The 22,853-nt window shown below is 41.9% G+C and overlaps 1 protein-coding gene across 2 annotated transcripts in view; it reads right to left on the reverse strand.

Annotated features, from left to right (window-relative positions):
* PAMR1 (peptidase domain containing associated with muscle regeneration 1) overlaps positions 1-21,782 on the reverse strand; it is a 93,888-nt gene extending 72,106 nt beyond the window's left edge. Inside the window, exon 1 of one of the 2 annotated variants that reach the window (XM_508370.8) lies at positions 21,493-21,782. In XM_508370.8, coding sequence (XP_508370.3) covers positions 21,493-21,565 — 73 coding nt within the window. In that variant the 5' untranslated portion in view covers positions 21,566-21,782. The remainder of the gene's footprint in view (positions 1-21,492) is intronic. The other variant, XM_001153103.7, reaches the window with a different exon arrangement.
* Positions 21,783-22,853: the final 1,071 nt, after the last annotated feature.

The following is a 22,853-nucleotide window of genomic DNA, read 5'->3' on the forward strand; positions in this document are numbered from 1 at the left end:
TATTTTGGACTATGTTCTTTCTATGCCTAGTTTTTTCAGGGTTTTTATCATGAGGGGATGTTGAATTTTATCAAATGCTTTTTCAGCCTCTATTGAAATGATCACATGGTTTTTGTTCTTGGTTTTTTTGATGCATGTATCATGTCTGTTTATTTGCATATTATTTGAATCATCCTTGCATCCTTGGGATGAATCCCACTTGATCATGGTGAATGATCCTTCTAATGTGTTGTTGAATTCAGTTTGCTAGCATTTCGTTGAAGATATTTGCATCTGGGCTTATCAGTGATATTTGCCTCTAGTTATCTTTTTTGCTGTTGCTCTATCCTCGTCTGGTTTTGATAATAGGGCAATGCTAGCCTCATAGAATGAGTTTGGAAATATTCTCTCTTCGATTTTTTGGTAGAGTTTAAGGAAAATTGGTATTAATTTTTCTTTAAATGTTTGGTAGAATTCAGCAGTGAAGCCATCAGATGGTCCTGGGCTATTCTTTGATGGGAGACTTTTTATTACAGCTTCAACCTTGTTACTCATTATTGGATTGTTGGGGTTTTCTATTTCTTCCTGGTTCAACCTTGGTAGGTTGCAAGTGCCCAGGACTTTATCCGTTTCTTCTAGGTTTTCCAATTTGTTGGATTATAGTTGTTCATAATAGTCTCTAATAATTCTCTGTGTTTCTGTGGTCTTGGTTATGTCTTTTTTCATTTCTAATTTTATTTAATTGGGATTCCTCTTTTTTTAATTTTAGCTAAAGGTTTGTTGATTTTATCTTTTCAAAAAACCAACTTTTTGTTTCATTGCTCTTCTTAATTTTTTTAGTCTCAATTTAATTTATTTCTGCTCTAATCTTTATATTTCTTTCCTTCTACTTACTTTGGGATTTTTTTGTTGTACTAGTTCCCTGAGGTGCATTGTTATGTTATTTGAAGTCCTACCACTTTTTTGGTGTAGGTGTTTATTGCTCCAAACTTCCCTCTTAATACTATTTTTGCTGTACCCCATAGATTTTGGTATGTTGTATTTCCATTTTCATTTGTTTGAAGAAATTTTTAAATTTCTTTCTTAATTTCTTTATTGACCCATTGGTCATTCATAGGCACATTGTTTAATTTCCATGTATTTGCATATTTTCCAAGGTTCCTCTTGTTATTTATTTCTAGTTTTATTCCACTATGGTCAGAAAAGATAACTGATATAATTTCAACTGTTTTGAATTTGTTGAGAGTTGCTTTATGGTCTATTCTGGAGACTGTTCCATGTTCTGATGAAAATAATGTGTATTCTGTAGCAACTGGGTGAAATCTACTGGGTAAATGTCAGTTGGATCCATTTAGTCTACTGTGTAGTTTAACTCCAATGTTTCTTTATTTTTTGATTGAATGATCTGTCCATTGCAGGGAGTAGGGTGTTGAAGTCCCCTACTGTTATTGTATTGCAGTCTAGCTCTCCCTTTAGATCTATTAATGTTTTCTTTATATACTTGGGCGCTCTATTGTTGGGTGCATACATTGTTGGGTGCATAGATATTTATAATTGTTATATCCTCTTGCTGAATTGACTTATTCATATTATATAGTGACCTTCTTTGTCTCTTTTCACAGTATTTAACATGTATGCTATTTTATCAGATAGAAGAATAACTACTCTTGCTCTTTTTTGGTTTCTACTTGCATAGAATTTCTTTTTCCATTCCTTCACATTCAGTCTGTATCTGTATAAGTGAGGTGGGTTTCTTGTAGGCAGCATATAATTGAGCCTTGTTTCTTTTCCATTCAGTCATTCTATGTCTTTTAGTTTTGGAGAATTGAGCTCATGTAAATTTAGAGTTGTTATTGATAAGTAAGTACTTCTATTGCCATTTTGCGGCTTGTTCTCTGTTTGTCATGTAACTCAACTCTTCCTTTGTTCCTTTTTTACTGTCTTCCTTTGTGGTTAAGGGTTATTCTCGGGTAGTATGTTTGATTCATTGCTTTTTATTTTTAGTGTATCTATTACAGATTTTTTTTCATTGAGTTACCATGAGGTTTACAAAAATATCTTATAGATATAACAAATTATTTTAAACAGATGACAACTTACCTTAGATCACTAAAAAAAAAAAAACAGGAACAAAGAAAGAAAACAGCTTTTAAAAAATTCTACCATTTAACTCCATCCCTCCCACATTTTAACTTTTTGTTGTCTCAATTTACTTATTTTTACACTGCCTATTTCTTAACAAATGGCTGTACTATTATTGCTTTTGACAGATTTGTCTTTTAGGCTTCATACTAGAGTTATGAGTGAATGACCCACCACAATTTTAGTATTAGAGTATTCTGGGGTTATCTGTGTATTTAATTTTACCAGTGGGTTTTATACCTTCAAAAAAATTTTTTTTGCATGTTAGTGTTTTTTTTTTTTTTTCAGATTAACTAACTTCTGTTAGCATTTCTTGTAAGATGGGTCTGGTGGTGGTAATTCTCTTAGCTTTTGTTTATCTGAGAAAGACTTTATCTCTTTTTCATATTCAAAGGGTAGCTTTGCTGGATGCCATATTCTTGGGTGGCAGGGTTTGTTTTTTTTTCAGCACTTTGAACATGTTGTCCTCCTCCACCATGACCTGAGTGGTTTCCATTCAGAAGTCTGTTGTCAGACAAATTGGAGCTCCTTTTATATGTTATTTGCTTCTTTTCTCTTACTGCTTTTGGGGTCCTCTCTTTGTCCTCTACTTTTAAGAGTTTGATTAGCATGTGCCTTAGGGTAGTCTTATTTGGGTCAAACCTGTTTGGTGTTCTCTGACCTTCCTGCATGTGGATATTTATACCTTTCTTAAGTTTGGAAAGATTTTTTGTTCTTTTTTTTGAATAAGCTTCCCATGCTTTGCTCTTGTTCAACTCTCTCTTGGATACCAATAATTCTTAGATTTATTCTTTTGAGGTAATTTTCTATATTGTACTAATCATCTTTGTTCCTTTTCTTTCTTTTTTCTCCTCTATTTTCAAATAGCCTGACTTTTTTTTTTTTTTTTTTTTTTTTTTTGACAGAGTTTTGCTCTTGTTGCCCAGGCTGGAGTGCAATGGTGCAATCTCAGCTCACTGCAACCTCTGCCTCCCAGGTTCAAGCGATTCTCCTGCCTCAGCCTTCCCAAGTAGCTGAGATTATCGGCATGCACCACCAAGCCCGGCTAATTTTGTATTTTTAGTAGAGTTGGGGTTTCTCCATGTGGGTCAGGCTGGTCTCGAACTCCCGACCTCAGGTGATCTGCCCACCTTGGCCTCCCAAAGCACTGGGATTACAGGCATGAGCCACCATGCCCAGCCTCAAATAGCCTGACTTTGAACTCACTGATTCTTTCTTCTGTATGATCCATTCTGCTGTTGAAAGCCTCAAATAAATTTTTCCGTTCAGCAGATGTATTTCTCAGTTCCAAGATTTCTGTTTGGTTTCTTTATTATTATTTAATCTCTTTGTGAAATTTTTCGGATAAATTTCTGAATTAATAGTCTGTGTTATCTTAGCAATCACTGAGATTCTCTAAAACTGCTATTTTAAATTCTTGGTCAGAGCTCACATATTGCCATCTCATTAGGGTCAGTCACTCTCCCTTGTTTTGTCCATTTGGGGAAGTCATGGTTCCGTTTGCTGTTGTTTTTTGTGTACATCTTTGTTTTTGCATTGAAGGATTAGTTATTTTAGTCTTCTCTGTATGGCTTGTTTTATTTTTTATTGGGTATGTTTGCTTAGAAATTCTTTGTAATTTACCTATTGAAATCTTTTTTTTTTTTTTTTTCCTGCTGAGTTGCTACTTCTTTTTGGGCAGTAGATGGTATCTTAAGCCCAGATTTGCCTTGGCTCTAGTAAACAAACAGAAAACTGCCTGTTTCAAATTGGGGAATTCCCAAAAGGAATATCCCAATAGTTTTGAAAGGCTGGCTAGGAGTTCATGCCTGGGGAACTTGTGGATGTACCTCCTGCAGCATAGTGCCACTGAATCACCACTCCGATTTGGTGTTTCTTTTTGCTGCGTTAAAGAGCAGAATTTCCAGGGCTGTGGATGGTAGTCCTTTCTTTCTCTGGCTTGTCTCTGGCTGTTGCCAGGGGTATTTTTCCCTTCAGGTACTTACAATGGTTCCTGTGCACTTTGAGGCAGGAAAGGATCTCTTGTCAAAGAACCCAAGATGGTGGGGAAGCTGGTTATCCACCTCAATATCAGTTTTTCCAGTGTAGAAACCATGAATCAGAAGAAAATTTTCAACATGCTTTGTGTTGGGAAGACTGTGGAGAGGGACATTATGGATATGGAAGTTCAATTCTCTTACCATCTGCTCAGAGTTTTTTCACTTCTCTGTGGCCCTTGAAACTCAGTCATCCCCACATTTGAGTTCTGGGACTTTGCTGCTGAAAATCTCAGTGCTATATATTTATTTTTGGTTTTGTGTCAGGAGAGTGAAGCTAGCTTGCTTCTATGCCACCATTTTGGAAGCAAGAACCTCCATTTTTTTTTTTTTTTTTTTTTTTTTACTTTTACTTCAGGTTCGGGGTACATGCACAGGTTTTTTTATGTAGGTAAACTATGTATCATGCAGGTTTGGTGTACAGATTATTTCATCACCCAGGTAATAAGCATAGTACCTAAGAGATATCTTTTTATGCTCATTCTCCTCCCGCCCTCCACCTGCAAGTAGGCCCCAGTGTCCATTGTTCCCTTGTTTGTATCCATGCGTACTCATTGTTTAACTCCCACTTATAAGTGAGAACATGGAGTGTTTGGTTTTCTGTTCTTGTGTTAGTTGACTTAGGATAATGGTCTCCAGCTCCATCCATGTTGCTGTGAAGGACTTGATATCATTTTTTATGGCTGTGTAGTATTCCATAGTGTATATGTACCACATTTTCTTTATCGAGTCTACCATTGATGGGCATTTAGGTTGACTCCATGTCTTTGCTATTATGAATAGTGCCCTCTATTAAAAAATTATGAGAACACCATCATATATGCAGTCTGTCATTGACCAAAATGTCATTATATAGCACATGACTATATTTGCAAAAATAAAACCAGTTCCAAGCAATATGGAGGTGATGGTTTGGATGATTTTGTAACTTTGCTCCTTCCCCTCTGGTTTGATAAATCCACTATCCCTCTTTCTCTCCCAGCTTGAGCAGAGACAGAAAAGTACCCCCGAAAAATGAATGTGTAAGAAATAGATACATGAAATATATTTTGAGAAATATTTCAAGTTAACCAGCTAAAGACATTTTAAAATTCAATAAATAGACAAGAGCAACATCTTGTTGCTTGCATTTTTTTTTCCACTTATCAGAATTACATTTGTGGAAGGGCCACATTGGCCATTAGGCTTCAGCTGTACAAATTTCAGGGAATTTCAATGTGCTGCTAAGGGCCAGTTCCAGAAACTAGGATTTAGAGCAATATCAACAGCAGTAGAAATTATTGAATGTTTTCTTGTATGTATGCTAAAGCAATTTAACATTATTTCAGCTAAAATGTTTTTAAATTCTTAATGCAATTTAATCTTAAAAATGATCTAGTTAAGTTGCTAATAAATTTTATTTTAAATTAAAATTATTTAACCCAACTCCTTCACTTTACCAGTGAAGAAAAGGGTGAAGTAGGGAAGGGTTGGTCTTATTTATTGAAACAAAGAAAAATACCAAAGAATCTTTTTTAAAGAATTAATTCTGGGAGAAAAGAGGGGTTCACAGAATTCCAGGGGTAGGGAGAGGGGCAGTGAACAAGCCTCCTACTTAGGAGGAAAGAGCTGGGCCAACTTGTAGTTTTGCCAGCTACTGGAATTGAGCAAACTTTACTTTGCTTTTCACATTTAAAGGCAAAGCCTTATGAAAGCTGCAAATAAATTTTACCTTGTCGGTGCTTCCCAATGAATAAACACAAAGAAAACACAAAGAACTCATAGACCCCACACTGGGATAAACCAAGGCACTGAGAAAACAAGCATATGCCCATGATCACACAGCAAAATCAAGCTTAGGGAGTTCTGGGTGCTACACACATTCATTCATCACTAGCTCTTCCATTGGATAAAATATTTTTTTTCTTTATAAAACACTTAAGTCTTCATTTTTAGAGCAATTTTAGGTTCACAGCAAAATTGAGAAGAAGGTATAGAAATTCCCCACATACCCTCTCTCCCACAATTGCACAGCCTCCCCATTATCAACATCCCCACTAGAGCTGTGCATTTGTTACAACTGATGAACCTACATGGACTCATCATTATCACTGGAGCCCACAGTTTACATTAGGGTTCACTCTTGGTCTTATACATTCTATGGGTTTGGAAAAATGTCTAATGACATGTACCCACCATTAGAGTATCCTACAGAGTGGTTTTACTGCCCTAAGAATTCTCTGTGCTCTGCCTATTCATCCCTGCGCAACCCTCCCCGCCTCCACCCCCGGAAACAGTACACTTTTTATTCCCCCAAAAAAAGAGTTCCTTGTGAAAATGTTTGGAAAATGAAGGAAAGTCTAAATAAGGAAATTAAAGGTATTCAGAAAAGATGTCAACATTTTGATGTCTATCCTTCAAGTCATGTTTTCAATGGGCATATATATCCACATGCAGGTATTAACAAATGTATAAACATAGAGTCTTATTATCTCTCAAAATTGGTAATATGTTTTATTGTAGAAACTGTTTCTTTTCTTGTATCACGAACGTTTTCTCTTGGCATTGAATAGTCTTTATACGAAATTTTAAATTGCTGCATAATTATTCTATGTGTGCAAGTGCTCCCCTGATCCCCTCTTTAAAATCAGAATAAAAAAATATTAAGACAGTTGCAAAGTATTTTGGCATCATAAGTCCAAACACTTCTCTCAACTTCCATGGTTATGGGCAGCAATCCTGGCATCTCCTATCTAAAGTGGGAAGTCCAGTTATATTAGTCCAGCCCTGTTCCTTTCAGAATTCACTTTGGCAAATGTAAGACATTTAACCTCTTGGTCCTGTTTCATCAATGAGAATAGCAAGTCAATGAAAACAATGCTGACCAATTGGCACAGGTTCAGCTTTCATATATTTAGTAAACAAATGAATGAATGAGTGAGTGAAAGAAAGCTGTCATAATCATCATCATCTTGCACAGGCCCTCACCAGGCTGACAAAATGTGCTTTACAACTATCCGATACTGGTCCGTTTCTACTGCTGACAAATGGAGAAGCATGTAATCCCTCAAATAGCAGGGTCTTAGCTATGCAGAAGGACAGGAGCAGCAAATGTGCCCCTCAGGCATCGTCTGCAAGTGCAATGTCTTCAACATTATATTTTAAGAAAATATGTTGCCATGATGGCTGTTAAGGTCAACCTGAAAAGACTCTGAGGATTCTGTACAAACACAAGGGTCAGGCTGTTCCAGACCAAATAGAAACATCAGATGTCAGACTAAAGGCCCTGGCCAAGACCACCCCAGAAGGTGGCAAAGAAAGACACTTTTGTCATGTGCCTGTTCCTCTTCCTTGATGTTAAAACCTACCTTTGAGTCCACCAAAAACCCCACAGCTCTCCCTTCTAACCACATTTAATTAAAATTTCTACTGAGGTTTTATTTTTACCGTCTGAATTCTATAAACTTTCTGAGACCAGAGGGAGAAAAAAGGACATAGGAAACAGAGAGAGATACAACTAGGCAGCTTGGGCTCCTCACCCATCCCTACTCACTGCCCCCTCATCTTGTGCTGTCTGAATCTCTGGTATTGATGTCTAAGCAGCACACAACATTCCTAACCGCTGGAGGATCTGACCACCGGCTCCATGGGGCTGATGACACCGACAAGGCCAAGCAGGAATGATGAGACTGTGAGTCAGAGGCGACAGATTGCTTGCTGGGGCTCTTGGTGATTCTATCCCTCCCCCTGAGCTTTTGAGAGCCAACCTGTCACCAAGTGACCCTCGGTCTAGCCTGGCTGGATCTCAACCTCAGTGACCTCAGTCTTCTCCTTCCTTCTCACAGCTGCTCCTGTTAACAGCATACTGACAGCTGGAGAATCAAGGCCATCATCACCCTCCCTTTGGGTACCAGGAGTGATAAAACTTTCAATGGATTTGCTAGAAATCTGATTTTTTATCATGTACCCTGAGGAGAGGTAGAGGATCGAAAATGAATGTGTTGCTTTCTTTCCTTTCTCATCCTTTATTAAGTACACTGTCTCACACTGTGGCTTTTCATTCATCCTCCTCTACTCCCAGCACCCACTAAGGATATATATGAGCCCTTGACACATACCAGCTCATTATATTCTCATAACCTCCCTTTGAAATAGGTTATTTTCTTCATTTAGCAGATAAGGAAACAGGGTAAATAAATTGCCCCAGGTAACACAGCTTTCAGGTGAAAAGAAAGATCAGAACTCAGCTTTTTGGGGCCAAAGCCTTGCTCTTTCCAACACAATAATTGGTTCCTGAGAGTTCACACCTCTGACTTTACAGTTGAAGAAGAAAGCAGCATTGGTGAGTAGAAACATCCAGAAAAGAGACTGCCCAAATTTGAATCCCAGCTCCACCAGTTCCTAGGTGGCCTTGGGCGAGTCACTAAACTTCTTAGTTCTCTCGTCTGTGAAATGTGGGTAATAATAGTACTTCTTCACGGTTGTGATGAGTATACAAAACCTAATAAAAGGAAAATGGTTAGGGTGGGCATGGTGGTTCATGCATGTAACTCTAGCATTTTGGGAGGCTGAAGCTGGAGGATCTCTTGAGCCCAGGAGTTTGACACCAGCCTGGACAGCATAGCGAGACCCCATCTTTTAAAAATATAAAAATTAGCTGGGCATAGTGCCATGTGCCTGTAGTCCCAACTACTCAGGAGGCTGAGGTGAAAGAATCGCATGAGCCTGGGAGGTCGAGGCTGCAGTGAGTTGTGATCACACCACTGCACTCCAGCCTGGGTGACAGAGTGAGACCCTGTCTAAAAAATAAATAAATAAATAAATAAATAAATAAATAAATAAATAAATAAAGGAAAGTGGCGAGCAGGATGCTCAGTAAGCACTTAGTGTTATCATGTTTAAGATCAACAATCATGCTCTGAGTCATATCAGTAGTCTATTCAGAACAGAGCTCTGCTTCCAATAGTGACACCAAAGGAAAGTTTAGGGGAGATATTGTTATATTCTGAGATCACTGAAAATGGTTGATGAATAACCTGTTTCAGATACTAATAGCAAACACCTTCACAGCACTTTCTGTGTACCAGACACAGTTCTAGGTTGTTCATCTATATCATCTCATTTAATCCTTACAACAACCCTATAGCATAGGGACAATTAACACTTCTATTTATAGATGAGAAAACTGAGGTCCAGAGGGGTTAAATACTCCCAAGTAGTAAGTAGCAGAGACAGGATTCAAATCCAAGTAGGCTGTTTCCAGAGTCAGAGAGCATTAACCATCACGCTGGTCTGGCTCTCAGGTATGTCATTCATCATTCTGAATGGCAACAACAATAAACTTACATGGAGAGCTTGCTCTGAGCCAGAAACCATGCCGAGTGCTTTCCGTGTGTTTCTCTGTGTTCTTTCATTTAGTCCTCACAATTGCATTACTATCTTGCATTTTATATGTGAAGAAACCAAGGCACAGAAAGATTAAGTACCTTAATCAAGGTTATACAGTAAGTGGCAGAGCTGGGACTCAGTCTGTGTGCATCAGAAGCCCATGTTCTCATTTACAACACACTCCCCAGACCACCTGTATTGAAACTACCTGGGATGCTTGTTTAAAAGTCTTATTCCTGGACCACAGTCCAGACATCTTCCCTCAGAATCTCTGGAGGTGGGAGCTAAGTCTCTGCCTCTCAAATAAGCATATTCCTTTGAAAATCACAGTCCGGTGATGCTGCTTTTACTATTTCCAGGAGAATGTGTTACCAAAAAGGCACCTTCCCTCCAGTCCATGTAAAGCTGTACTTTGCACTGGTTCTCCTTTCCCACTTGTCTAAAGATGAAAGATAATAATCCTGACTTCTTAGTGGCCTTGAAAGGGATTCTGATCTTCTGGGCTATACTCTGAACCCACATCCATGGAATCTGCCCCTCCTTTATGCTGCTGGACAACCATGGACAAGAAACCTTGCCACGGCATTTCCCTAAAGCCTCGAGAGGATGGAGGCACAGGGATGATATTGTTGATGTCACTGCAGTTGAAAAAACACAATGAGCATAAAGGGTTTTTGAAGAAAAAAATGCATATTTGTCAGACATTACCATTATTCTCTGCAGAATAGAAAAAGACACAGATGGCAAGGGAACGAAGGAGGCGAGATGTAATGTCTCCTCCAGGGGCCCACACATACATGGCCTTTTCAAGCAGTCTGTTCAGGTTTATATCATGGCATTGTGGGCTCCACCCACTTGCTTTTACATTTCCTAGTCCCTTTTCTCTAATCCCTCTTCCATTTATCTTGCCCCCTGCTGCTTTACTTTAAAAACAGAAATTCTACATCCGTACCCAAAGGGAACAAAACCCAAACTCTAGGAGCTCGGAGGATCCCCCAGTTGCCATTATCCTCAACAACTGTGGTGCTGGAAATCCTTGAAGGACAGCTGCTTCTGGGTTATTTCAAATGTTGGAATATGAGCTGAATAGGTCTTATTTTTATTAGCATTGGTTACTGAATAAAATAATTGAATAATGCATCTAAAAATATTTGGCGGCCAGGTGTGATGGCTCATGCCTGTAATCCTAGAGCTTTGGGAGGCCGTGGTGGGGAATGGCTTGAGGTCAGGAGTTTGAGACCAGCCTGGGCAACATAGCAAACCCACCCCCGCACCATACCCCCTGGTTTCTACAAAAAATTTAAAAATTAGCTGGGCATGGTGGTACACAACTGTGGTCCCAGCTACTCAGGAGGCTGAGGTGGGAGGATCACTTGAGCCCAGCAGGTCAAGACTGCAGCAAACCATGATTGTGCCACTGCACTTCAACCTGGGTGACAGACCAAGATCCAGTCTCAAAAAGAAATAAATAAAACTTGGCTATACAATTTTTATTTTGTATAGCCAAATATTATATCAATCAAAGCACTAGAATGACTACATTAAAAACAATGAAATATAAGCTATACCCTAAAAATCCAATCTCGTTTTCCCAAGACCCAAGAATTCTACAAACTATCCCACCTGTTCCCAGGCTTGCACACTTTAAAATCTTCTTTCTGAGTCAGAGTGCATTAGGACTACATCAGGGGTCTTGATCTGCCACTGTCTACCTCTTTGCCAAAAGCTTCCAGAATTACTGTTACTGTCCTCCTATCCAGATTCCCCTATGTGAAGCAGAAGCCAGATTTTCTGTCAACCAAAGGCAGCTGGCCAACAACAGATGTCAAGTGTAGAAATATGTTGAGCCAGGGTGATGCATTTGTAATGGTATGTCCAACGGGTCCCGAAGCCCTGAGCTGACAGCAACTTCAGGCAGGCTAGTCCTTATTATAGTTACCTCCCCCAGCTCTGCAAGCTAGAACACGATCAAGGGAAACTTCTTTTTGCCTGAGGATTCCTGGCTGGCTTTAAGCTTGAATCACAACAGGTGGATGGCCATGAGCAACGTCTCATCTGCAGACTTTTAAGGGGGCCTCAGTGTTTGGGGTGGAGCATCATTAGCCCAGAACCACCTGTTCTATAAGACATTATCCCTCACATGCCTACAAGAACCTGCCACCAGCCCTATTTCAAACACAGAGAAATGAAGCCATGGCATGTGAAAGGCATTTCTCCTAAGGCTGGAAGGTGGATGCATGTTAAAACCAAGGAGAGAGAGCAAGTGTCAACAGACAGATGTATGCCAAGTCTTTTGGGATTCTCTTTTTTTTTCTCTCTCTGACAGAGTCACAGATGAATAGAATGGGACTTTGGCCTGAAAAAGGGAGCCTCAAGAGGATCATGTAAGTTTCATCAAACTATAGATGAAAACACCCAGTATCATTCCTTCTCAATTCCTTGTGAAACTTGTGTTAGTGAGAATAGTACGAGAAGGAAGGGGAGGAGTATATGACAACTTTAATTTATCAAGTATTCCCATTTTGCCAGGGAACTATGCTAAGTATGTTAAATGGATTATCTCATTTAATACCTGCAGTCAACCTATGATATAGACACAATTATCCTCAGTCTGCAGATTGGAAGGTGATAGGGCCACATCAGCGAGGGGAAGTAACTTGCTAAATAAAACCAGCCATAAACGACAGAGCCAGGATTCAAACCCTGATCAGTGTTTCAAACCACAGTACTTTATACCCCATGCATGTGCACATACATACATATACACACACAAATATGCACCTCATATGCCTACTTTTATTATTCTGTGTGCATGCACATGTAAACTTACATCCATTCTAAGAAATCTGTATCAAAGATGAATTCGGTATATATTCAGTGGGGGCTGAGAAGATCATAGTTTCCCAAAATCCACTTAGGCAAGATGTCCTTTAAAGGAGCAGCTGATTTCATTCCTCATCCATTGTCACTGCAGTCATCCTGTCTGAAACAAGTCCGGGCAGAGAGAGAAGGCACACAATGCTAGGGCCAAGGGAAAAACCGTGTTGCATGACAACAAGAACAATATTTAGCGAAGGCAGGAATAAAGTAGGTCCCACAAACAACAAACAAGGGGTCAATGAACAGCACAAACCCATGTGCTGTCTCTATGGGATACAGCCCCAGTGTAAACAGACAGACCACTTTCAGGTTGTGCAAATCAAGGTCACAGTGACTGGGCTCTACCAGAACTGACAAACACAAGAGAATTTTGACCACAAATTGGACCACAATTCTTACTTTACATTATAGTCAAATGTTTGGTAGTCGATGATGATCTAATGAAATATCAGTCAGGTAGAAACAGTGACAATGCAGGGGGCAGCTCAAACAAATAATCGCAAGGGATTAGAGAAGCCTCTGTGAGAGGGGGGAAGGGGAAAAAAGAGGTGGGAGAAGGGAGTGATTAGACCCTAGACTTAATGTCCCAGGGATTAGAAGGATGCTCAAATATTCTCTGTAGACTGATGATAATTGTATCTGACATGATACATCTAGCTGAGAAGTCAAGTCACAGCTCTTCTCACTCCCCCAGACTGCCACATCATCAGGCGTGCTAACAAATGAGATTCACACCTCAGTTTGCCAAACGATCCAAGACCACTCACATTACTACAAGCACCTGGAATACAGGAAATGAGTTTTCTCCATAGCCCAAATTGATTAGTGCTGGCAAGAACCTTTCTCATAGGAACATGGATGTGCCATCATCTCATGGCCCTTTCAACATCTCAGCAAACGTTAAGTGATGAGGACATCAGACTTCCTACTCATACCTCAGCAAAAGTCTGAAGAGAAGCCCATGATTCTTAGACTTTCAAAGTCCCTTCTTACCCTTTCCTCTGTAATGGTGAGATATTCTTCCATGTTTTATGCCTTATGGGCAAGAGGTCAGAGTTTTCCAAACTGTATTCCATGAAGCACTAATTCCACTGGATGGTATAAGGTAAAAAGACAAAAAGAGGCTCTGTGGTCAAACAACTTTGTGAAATATTTCATTATAAAAAATGAATTATAGCTTTCTTTACTGCAGGACTCTGCAGAGTCTATAATCTCCAAATCCCCCAGACTTATTTCATCATAACATCCTGGATTCTGTTTACTTTTGCTGAATATCTCCCAGGATTAGCATTTCCTGAAACCCACTTTGGGAAATGCCAAGCTGAACCATAAGTTCTCTCAGTAGATTGCAAGTGCCTTCAGAAAAAGGACTTTGTCCTATTCATCTTGATATTCCCAACACCTATAACCATGCCTGGCACCCGATAGGGGCTTGATAAGGATTACTAAATAAATACATGAATATGGACATGGGAGCATGTGTGATTCCAAGTGTAAAGGCTATTTGTGACAAAGACTGATGTTAGAATCTTCTCTTGCTGTGACTTTTCAGAGTCTCTATTGTACAGAAAGAGGAATCCAATGGGTCCATTAGTGAATATTTTTGTTGACTGCAATTTGTATCTCATTTCCACGAGGGCTTGAGATACTTACCCATTCTGTTCTACCAGTGCATTGGCCACAGGACCAGGCTTGCCCAAAAGGGAGGCTGAACACCATTGAGAAGCAGGCAGTTAACCCCCTGGGAGGCAAAAAGCCAGACCAAAAAGTGTTGTAATGAGGATTCCTTACCACCAGCCGTGTCCTCACTTCTGCTTGTATCCAAGTAAGCAAAGGTAGGTTGAAAATTATAGGAGTAGATGATACCAGGTAGAAGCTAAGCCCAGGCAACTTGTCTTAGGACATTTCAGGTGTTCTCCATCATTCTCGTTAACTTCTAAGGAGGGATCCCATGGTGGATGCAAAAGTCTAAAGGGAAGCTCATGTTTCTTAGACTTTCAAATTCCCTTCTTACCCTTTCCTCTTTAATGGTGAGATATTCTTCCATGTCTTATGCCTTACGGGTGAGAGATCAGAGTTTTCCAAGCTGTATTCCATGGAGCACTAATTCCACTGGATGGTATAAAGGAAAAGACAAAAAGAGGCTCTGTGGTCAAACAACTTGAGGTGATCAGAGAATTAACTGATTACTTCAAGTTGTTTGACCACAGAGCCTCTTTTTGTCTTTTTTCCCTTATACCATCGAGTGGAATTACAAAGTAAATAGAAGTGCAACTGGATTTGAAAAACATTGATGCTTTAGTTTCTTGGAGTCATCAAACAATTCATTTGATTTCAAGCAAAACAACCCAACATCCCCTCTCCATCCAGTGGTTTTTCATTAAGCTAGCTGGAATTTTTTTAACCCACCATAAATTCAGTGCATGAGGACAATTGTTGTGTCAGTGTGTGAGGACAATTGTGTCTCACCCGAGCTAAAGTTAGCTAAATGTGTTCTTCACTCTGTTCTGGCAGCAACAGCCTGGTTTTCCAAACATCAAGTCAACTGACCAGACTTCTACTTACAGAGATGCTTGCTGCCAAACCACTAACTCAACCCTCTGAGACAGCCAGAACCTCAGAGAGGGCGATGATAAAGATGCCCAGACTGCAGAAATAAAGGCATTTATCCAACACCAGAGAGAGAAGAGTGAGAGAAATAGTAGTCTTCATAGCTGCTCAGCCAAGGGGGCCACTTCCTTAAATAGCTGACATAAGATCCAGGACACTGGTGTCTGATAGACAGTAGATCCTCATTCAAGGTGGAGATGAATTGGTTAAAACCCATCTTAGGATTAGAGGAAAAGGATTGAGTCTCCATCCCCTGCAATATTCATCAACTATGTTTTGCCAAAAAAGAAGGGGGAAAAATGCTCCCCCTTATTCATTCCAGGTCTGCTCCTCCCATCCCATGGCTTAAGAGTTTACACAGAACACATCCATAAAGGAGCAGACATACACAATGTCAGGGCCACACTGGAAATAAATGGTCTCATTAGCAATTCTGTTCCTCTGCAAACAGACATGTGATTTGGATGATAAAAATTTACCATGGGACAAAGAAATTCTCACCTCTCATGTCTACTGGGAGCAAGGTACATGACACCATGGACAGCTGTCCCAGAAACTGGTTGGACTTTTGGTCTGCCTGGCACCCCTGTTTCCTCTAGGGAATGGCTCCTCTTGGGTTCCATGTGGTGCTACTGGGGCTGCTGATGCCTCTGTCTTTTTCCTGCATCCACTCCACCTCCACAGAGGTGAGAACATGACTTGACACAGGCCAATCTGGGCACTTGGGATGTTCCAGGGATAATCAGACACCCTTACTAACACCATGATTTTTTATCATTTCGCCAAAATACAGCCAGCAGATCTGCCACCGTTGGACCTACTGCTTACTGTGGTGGTGGTGTGTCACATTTCAGGGCATGCCTTATGGAGTCAGACTAGATTCAAAAACACGGATATCCAGCTATATGACCTGGGCAGGTACTGAAACCCTTTGCCTAAGCTCTTTTGTGTATGAAGTGGGGCAAACAACAATAGTACTTACCTCCTAGGTTTGTGGTGAGGATTAAGTAAATATATATAAAGCATATACAGGAGTGCCTAGTGTTTACCACAAACTCAATAAATTATTTGGATAGCCAAACTTGGGATTCATTTCCTTAGGTATGCTAGAATGGAAGCCTCTTCAAAGGTGTTTCCACCATTGATGATTCTATCATCAAGGGTAAAGATGCCTTGATGTGCAACCCCTACTTACTCCACTCTCAACCCACGTGGGCCCTGAGTCTGTCTCATAGACAATTGCAACCAAGTAAAAGGGGTAGAGTTGAGTAGGAGGTAGCAGTCACACTGATTCAGAGATTAATATCTCCAGCCAACTCCAATTCTCTGCCTTCCTTGAGCAGTTCTGTTTACAGGTATGAGATCTGGTGTGTCCTGAATTTTTTACTTCTTTCTCTTCATTTTAATCTAAAGCTCTCGCCGAGGTGTTGAGATGACTGACAAACAGAATTCCTTAAACATAGACCAGGCTTGGAATCTAATAGAGTTTCTGCCACTGATCTGGTAGCTTTCAGTTTTCCAGCTGGCCTCTGGGTTCTCTGCCCTGGAATTTAGGAACTGGAAAATGTAAACATTGCATTTCCCTCCCCTTTAAAATAAAAGAGGAGGGAGGCTGGGCTCTTGTGACTTTCAAATATCCACAAAGTGAGGATGACAGCTCCTCCCCAATGAGGGGGGAATGGGGCACAACCTTCCCTCATTTATCATGGAAATGGCACTTTTCCCAATTTGCTTACACCCCAAATCAACTGCAGCTTCTAGAGCTGGTCTCAGGGGAGGCAGGTAGAGAAGTTTTCTTTTGCATCAGGATTGACCACCCCAGTGGGGCAGATGGAAATAATTTTCAGACCTAAGACCTGTCATTAGGTCCCAGGCACCATTATCTTGGCCATTTCTGTCTAGCCAGTATAACCCAGATGTGGATAAGATTAAGTCAAATCCATTGTCCATGCCAATGGCATTCTAAAGCCCTCCCCAAGACTTCTGCATATTCCTGAGGGACTTACGCGCTCTAGGTCACCTCTGCTTCTGGGCTCCCATGTCTAAGGTGCTTTGTTCACAGGTTATTGACCCAGATATAACACCCAGCCCTGTCTTCAGTTTCCACTGAAAGCTTATGCTCAAGGGCATTCATGAAAGTAAAACATTTTACTAAAGAGTTGGAGGTCACAGAGAGAGGTAAGATTATGCTCCATGAAATATACAGATTAAAATATGTTAGACACTGATAAAAGTCTGATGTACCAGATGCTCTGAAAAATCCTGTTGGCCAATTAGTCCTCAGCAGCTGAACTCCCTTGTTTCCCTCCATTCACCATCCAGCCTTCCACCTTCTCCCTCTCATTCCCCCTTCCTGTCCCATCCCTCTCAGAAATGGAGGTCAAAACTTCAAATGCTAGTAAGGATTAGCAGGTATTAAACATATGGGTTGAGAGGTGGAGTGTCAGACCCTAGAGAGGATCCAGCCTACCTCAAGACATTCAGGTTCAAAACACTCTGAAGCACTTGCATCCTACTAAATAAATTCTGCAGGCCTTTTGGCTCCAAAGGCTGCCAGTTTGTGGTCTGTCAGCACAGTCTCCCTCTTTGCCACAACCAGCCAAGAAGCAGCAACAATGCCACTAAAACAGGAGCTAGCAAGGGCTCTCTTTCCCCTGCTTCATGTGCATCCTGAAACCCTAACAAAGTTAGATGTCCATCAGCATAATCAGTCCATGTGCTGGATGTGTGAATATATGTCCTCCAGGTAACGGAGGAACTTGGGTTCAGAAACTAGACAGCCTGAGCTCACCCTGGGCTCCACTACTCTGCCAGTGTAGTTGTTTATTTATTTATTGTGGAAAATATATACATAACAAAAAATTACCTTTCAAATCGTTTTTTGTTTGGTTTTTTTTTTTTTTTTTGGAGACAGAGTCTCACTCGGTCGCCCAAGCTGGAGTGCAGTGGCATGATCTTGGCTCCCTGCAAGCTCCACCTCCCAGGTTCACACCATTCTCCTGCCTCAGCCTCCCGAGTAGCTGGGACTACAGGCACCTGCCACCATGCCCAGCTAATTTTTTGTATTTTTAGTAGAGACAGGGTTTCACTGTGTTAGCCAGGATGGCCTCGATCTCCTGACCTCGTGATCTCCCCGCCCTGGCCTCCCAAAGTGCTGGGATTATAGGCATGAGCCACTGCGCCTGCCTCAAATAGTTTTTAAGTGCATGGTTCAGTGGCATAAGTACATTCATACTATTGTGCAACCATCACCACCATCTATCTCCAGAACTTTTTGCTATTCCACATTGAAACCCTGTACCCATCAAATAATAACTCCCATTCCATCTTCTCCTGGGCCCTGGCAATTACCACCCTACTTTCTGTCTACATGAATTTGACTATTCTAAGTACCTCATATAAGTGGCATCACAGAACATTTGTCTTTTTGTGTCTGGCTTCTTTCACTTAGCATAAGGTCTTAAGGTTCATCTGTGTTATAGCATGTATCAGAATATCCTTTATTTTTAAGGCTGAATAATATTCCATCGTAGGTGTATACTGTATCTTGTTTATCAATGGACATTCGGGTTGTTTCCACCTTTTGGCTATTGGGAATAATGCTGCTATGAACATTGATGTAAACATATCTAATCAAGTCCCTGCTTTCAATTCTTTTGTGTATACACCCAGAAATTGAATTGCTAAATCAAATGGTAATTCTATGTTCAATTTTTGGGGGAACCATACCTGTATATCCTTAAACCTCTGTGTATCATAGAACCTCTCTGAACCTCATCTGTAAAACACGGATAATAATAGCAATGCCATTTCAGGGTGGTCTGAGAATTAATGCACATAAAGCCTTTGGCTCAAAGACTGGACACATTAATAAATGTTCACTAAATGTTTGCTTGATGTTTAATCTCTTCGTCCTCTGAATTGAGGGACTCATACTAAAATAATTTCTAAAGTCACTCTCAGCTCCTAAACTCCATGTTCCCATCATTAAATTATTTTCCTGTTGGGGATGCCAGGAGCTCTTAGAGTGTATATTAGGGGAACACCCTCTTCATGATCCCCGCAAAAATCCACCCGTGCCAAGAAGGCCCAATTTTCCTAGCTTTCTCCTAGGAATTTGCCAAGACATCCCAGTGTAATCTCACATCTCATTTTTCTTGCCACTCCTTCTCCCTTGCTTTCTTTCCATGTTTCCTTTCTCAGCTGGCTTTTCCTGCCCACTGAATATCTGCACTTCAAATTATCTTCCCTGGTTGCATTTATGTTCATTCCCCACAAGTTAATGTCTGTTGGAAGCAACACTTGTGAAGTTCTCCAGATTAAGTTTTCATTCCCAAGAGTCCCATATTTTAAATGAGGTTTTCCTCTTCGGCAGAATCACACTGGCAGAGCTACTGCAATTTGGTGAAGTCAGTGGAGTTGGGTTTCTCCCCTCATTCTGTTTATGTTGGGTTATCACTTGGCCTCATGTTTGGATTCTCATCCTCCCAACATGTGTCACATGCCAGTGAGCAACAACACTCTCTGGTACCATCCCAGTGGATGTTTACAATTCAGCAAATACTCTTTTTAGAAAAGTTAATTAGAGGAAATATGCTTCCAAGCTTTTCTTGCCTGGGGCCAGATTCAGCATCCCAGCAGGGAGTGGACTTCCTTCACTCCTTGAGGAAATATTTTCCTTCTCCACGCCATTCCTCCGTCTTCCCTCGAAATGTGAGTAAAACATTCAACAACTAAAATATCCTTGCTAAACACATGAAGCTGCGCTCTGGTTCAGGCAGCAGTTTAGCTACCAACAAACTGCGCATCCTCCCTGAAGCTTTTTCACAGCCAAAGGTAAAAGAGGTTCTCGGGTCAGAAATAAATGGATTTTTCAGATTCTGGGCTAGGGAAAAGAGGCAGCTCAGGTTTTTTTATTTTCTTTTAAACTTTTATGGCTTTGAAGCGCCTCACCTGCCATGTAATAAAACAGGAAGCAGGGGAACGCTGATGTAACCCTGAGGAATCAAATCCACTGAGCCCTGGCACTCTGAGAAGAACCAGGTCCTCTGGAGCTGGTCCACCGACACCATGCAAAGGCGAAGATGAAGTAGGGAGGTGCCTTAATGCAAAGTCACCCACTTACCCCTAGGCAAGTGTTTAGGTTTATGGATTGTCAGCCCTTATGAAGGGCTCCTTCTTCCTTTATTATTGTCTTTGGGCTGCTCCAGACACCATGGAGGCAAAATTCAAATGAAACACTCACCATCTTTATTGTAAATCATTAAGGAAGATCCTACCTGGGCAGGCAGGCTCTAGGTAGATGGAAAGTATTGACCAAAATGAAGGGCAGGGGGGTTTGTGTATCTCAGCTTTTCGTTGATCATGAAGGGATGTGCCTATGGCTAAGTTTCCCTTCTACACAGGTTATTGCATTTAGCATCCTCCCCACCCGACCTGGCCTGTTTCATTCTCAGGCACCTGCCAGCTACTTGCAGCGGCAGAGCACCCAGCTCTCAGATAGAGTTCAGGTGACAGGTAACCAGCACAGAAGGGAAACAGCGAAGGCTCATACATAACCTGCCCCTATTCAGAGTTGCCCCGTTTGGTCATTTCTGTACATCTCAGCCTGCCCTCACCTCATGAGGTCTCACTTTACCCCCTGGGCCATAGAAGGACAGATGTTCCTATGACGTTCCCACTTCCCTGCCTGCCAGCAAGCAGGACCTGCCATGTCCTCGCTTCTGCCCTTAGCTGGATCTCCGTATCATGTCCCAGCCTCATTTGTCCCCAGAAGCCCATTTGACCTGGGGATTGTGGCTTAGAAAATGATATATGAAAACCAAAGAAGCCAGAGCTCTTTCAAAACAAACCCTGTGCATCCCAGAAACAATCTGCACTTTTAACCTTGGCTTTTTCTTCTTTCTCACTCTCATCAGAAAGGAAGTGTGTCTATATATGCTGAGTGAGTCAATCTCCTGTGCTTGCATCTACTCCGAAGGGGTATGGCTGTAGGAGTTCGTGAAGCAAGATTCACCAGAAGAACACCAAGCAAGCCCTGCTCTTTATTCCTTTCTTTCTTTCCCTCTCTTCTTTCTTTCTTGCTCACCTCTGAGGGAGCCCTTTCCAAGAGAAACTTCGCTTTTGCAAGTCAGAGCGGGTAACTCAGAATTGATTCCCTAAGGCAATTTGGTACTTTTAAAATGATAAAAAGAGCAAATAAAATAGGAGCTGGTCCGCTTTCCTGAGACAGTACAGCCCCACGATTTGGGATGACAAAACCACGTCACAGTCTCAGGGAGGGCCACAGGAGCTCCAGCACCACCAGCCAAGTCCCTAAAATTATCACTGGAAAAGCCCCCCCTCCCTCAACCCCTCACCCCAAACACACACAGCCCACCTCCTGAGACTCCCAGTCCTGCTCCCAGGCAGACCCCAGGAGGAAAATGCTCCCTCCTAGGGTGTCCTCCTAGGGTGTCCCGGACGCTACTCACAGTACCTCTTGGCAAGGACGAGATGAGAAGGAGCTGAAGAAAAGTGAGCCCCAACTGCGTCCAGCAACCCAGCTCCATCCTTGCCGCGGCTGGTGACCGAGCGTCTACTGGGGAGGGAGAGGAGGGACCCAGGGAGGCCCGGGGGCAGGCGGGTTTTACAGGGACCTCCCCGAGCCCCAGCTGAGCGGGAGCTCGGGTTTCAGCTCGCCAGGCTCTCCCATCCTCATCTGAGGGGAACCACCTTCAGCCAGAGCGACGTCAGCCCAAACCTCTCCTCTCTGCTGCCTTAACCCTTGCGGGGCCCCGGGAGGTGTGGCCACGCCTGGAGACCCGGGGACGGCGGCTGCAAAGGAAGCTGCGGGGCAGGGAGGCCAGCCTAGGTACAGGTGGGGTCCCAGTGTTGGGTGATGGGAGGAGGGGCCGTAGGACCCTGGGCGGGAGCAGAGGTACCCAGGGCTGCGGGGCGCTCAGGTGAGGCCGGGAGATCTTCCTACGGGAGGCTGAGACGGGAGCTGGCTTTGCCCTCTCTGACTGCACGCGGGGAGCCTGATTAAAAGCCTGGCCTGAGGAGAAGGAGGAGTTGGTGATGGGAGGAGAAAGGGAGCCTTCCTCCACTCCGCACCCAACACTCCTCGTTTATCTCCTTTCCTCTCCGTTTGCTCCAGGTGATCACAGGTTGGAAAGCTTATTATCTTTTGCAACTACAGGCTACTGGAAAAAGTTTTCCTCTTCCTATGATCCCCGTCATGGTGAATTCAGCGACACAAACAGCTCCTGAGCTACTGGAAAAAGTTTTCCTCTTCCTATGATCCCCGTCATGGTGAATTCAGCGACACAAACAGCTCCTGAGCTACTGGAAAAAGTTTTCCTCTTCCTGTGATCCCCACGATGGTGAATTCAGCAACATAAATAGCTCCTGCGCACACGCCAGGCAGGGATGGAGAAGAACACACAAGAACCCTCACTGCCTCCACCGAAAGGGCTCAGTTTACGTACAAGATAGCAAGTGACATCTCGAAGTGAGGAAGAAGGATGTTTTATAAGATAATAGGTGACTTTTTTTAATAAACTTCTTCGTGCCAGGTGTCATGTACCTTACATGTATTAACTCAATTATTCCTCACAATAAACCTAGCCTCTGTATTTTACAATTAGAGAAACGGAACCATTGAGGATTCAATAACTCATCCAAGGCCACACAGTTAGTGAGGGGCAGAGCCAGAGTTTGAACCCGGGCAACTTAGGCCTACAGGCTGTAGTCTTAGCCACTAGGCTATAGAGCTTCTTAGGATGCTACATATGCAGAATTGTATTTCACCATTTGATATGGCTTCGCTGTGTCCCCACCCAAACCTCATCTTGAATT

Source organism: Pan troglodytes, chromosome 9 (assembly GCF_028858775.2).
Source record: "Pan troglodytes isolate AG18354 chromosome 9, NHGRI_mPanTro3-v2.0_pri, whole genome shotgun sequence".
In the NCBI taxonomy this organism is placed as follows: Eukaryota; Metazoa; Chordata; class Mammalia; order Primates; family Hominidae; genus Pan; species Pan troglodytes.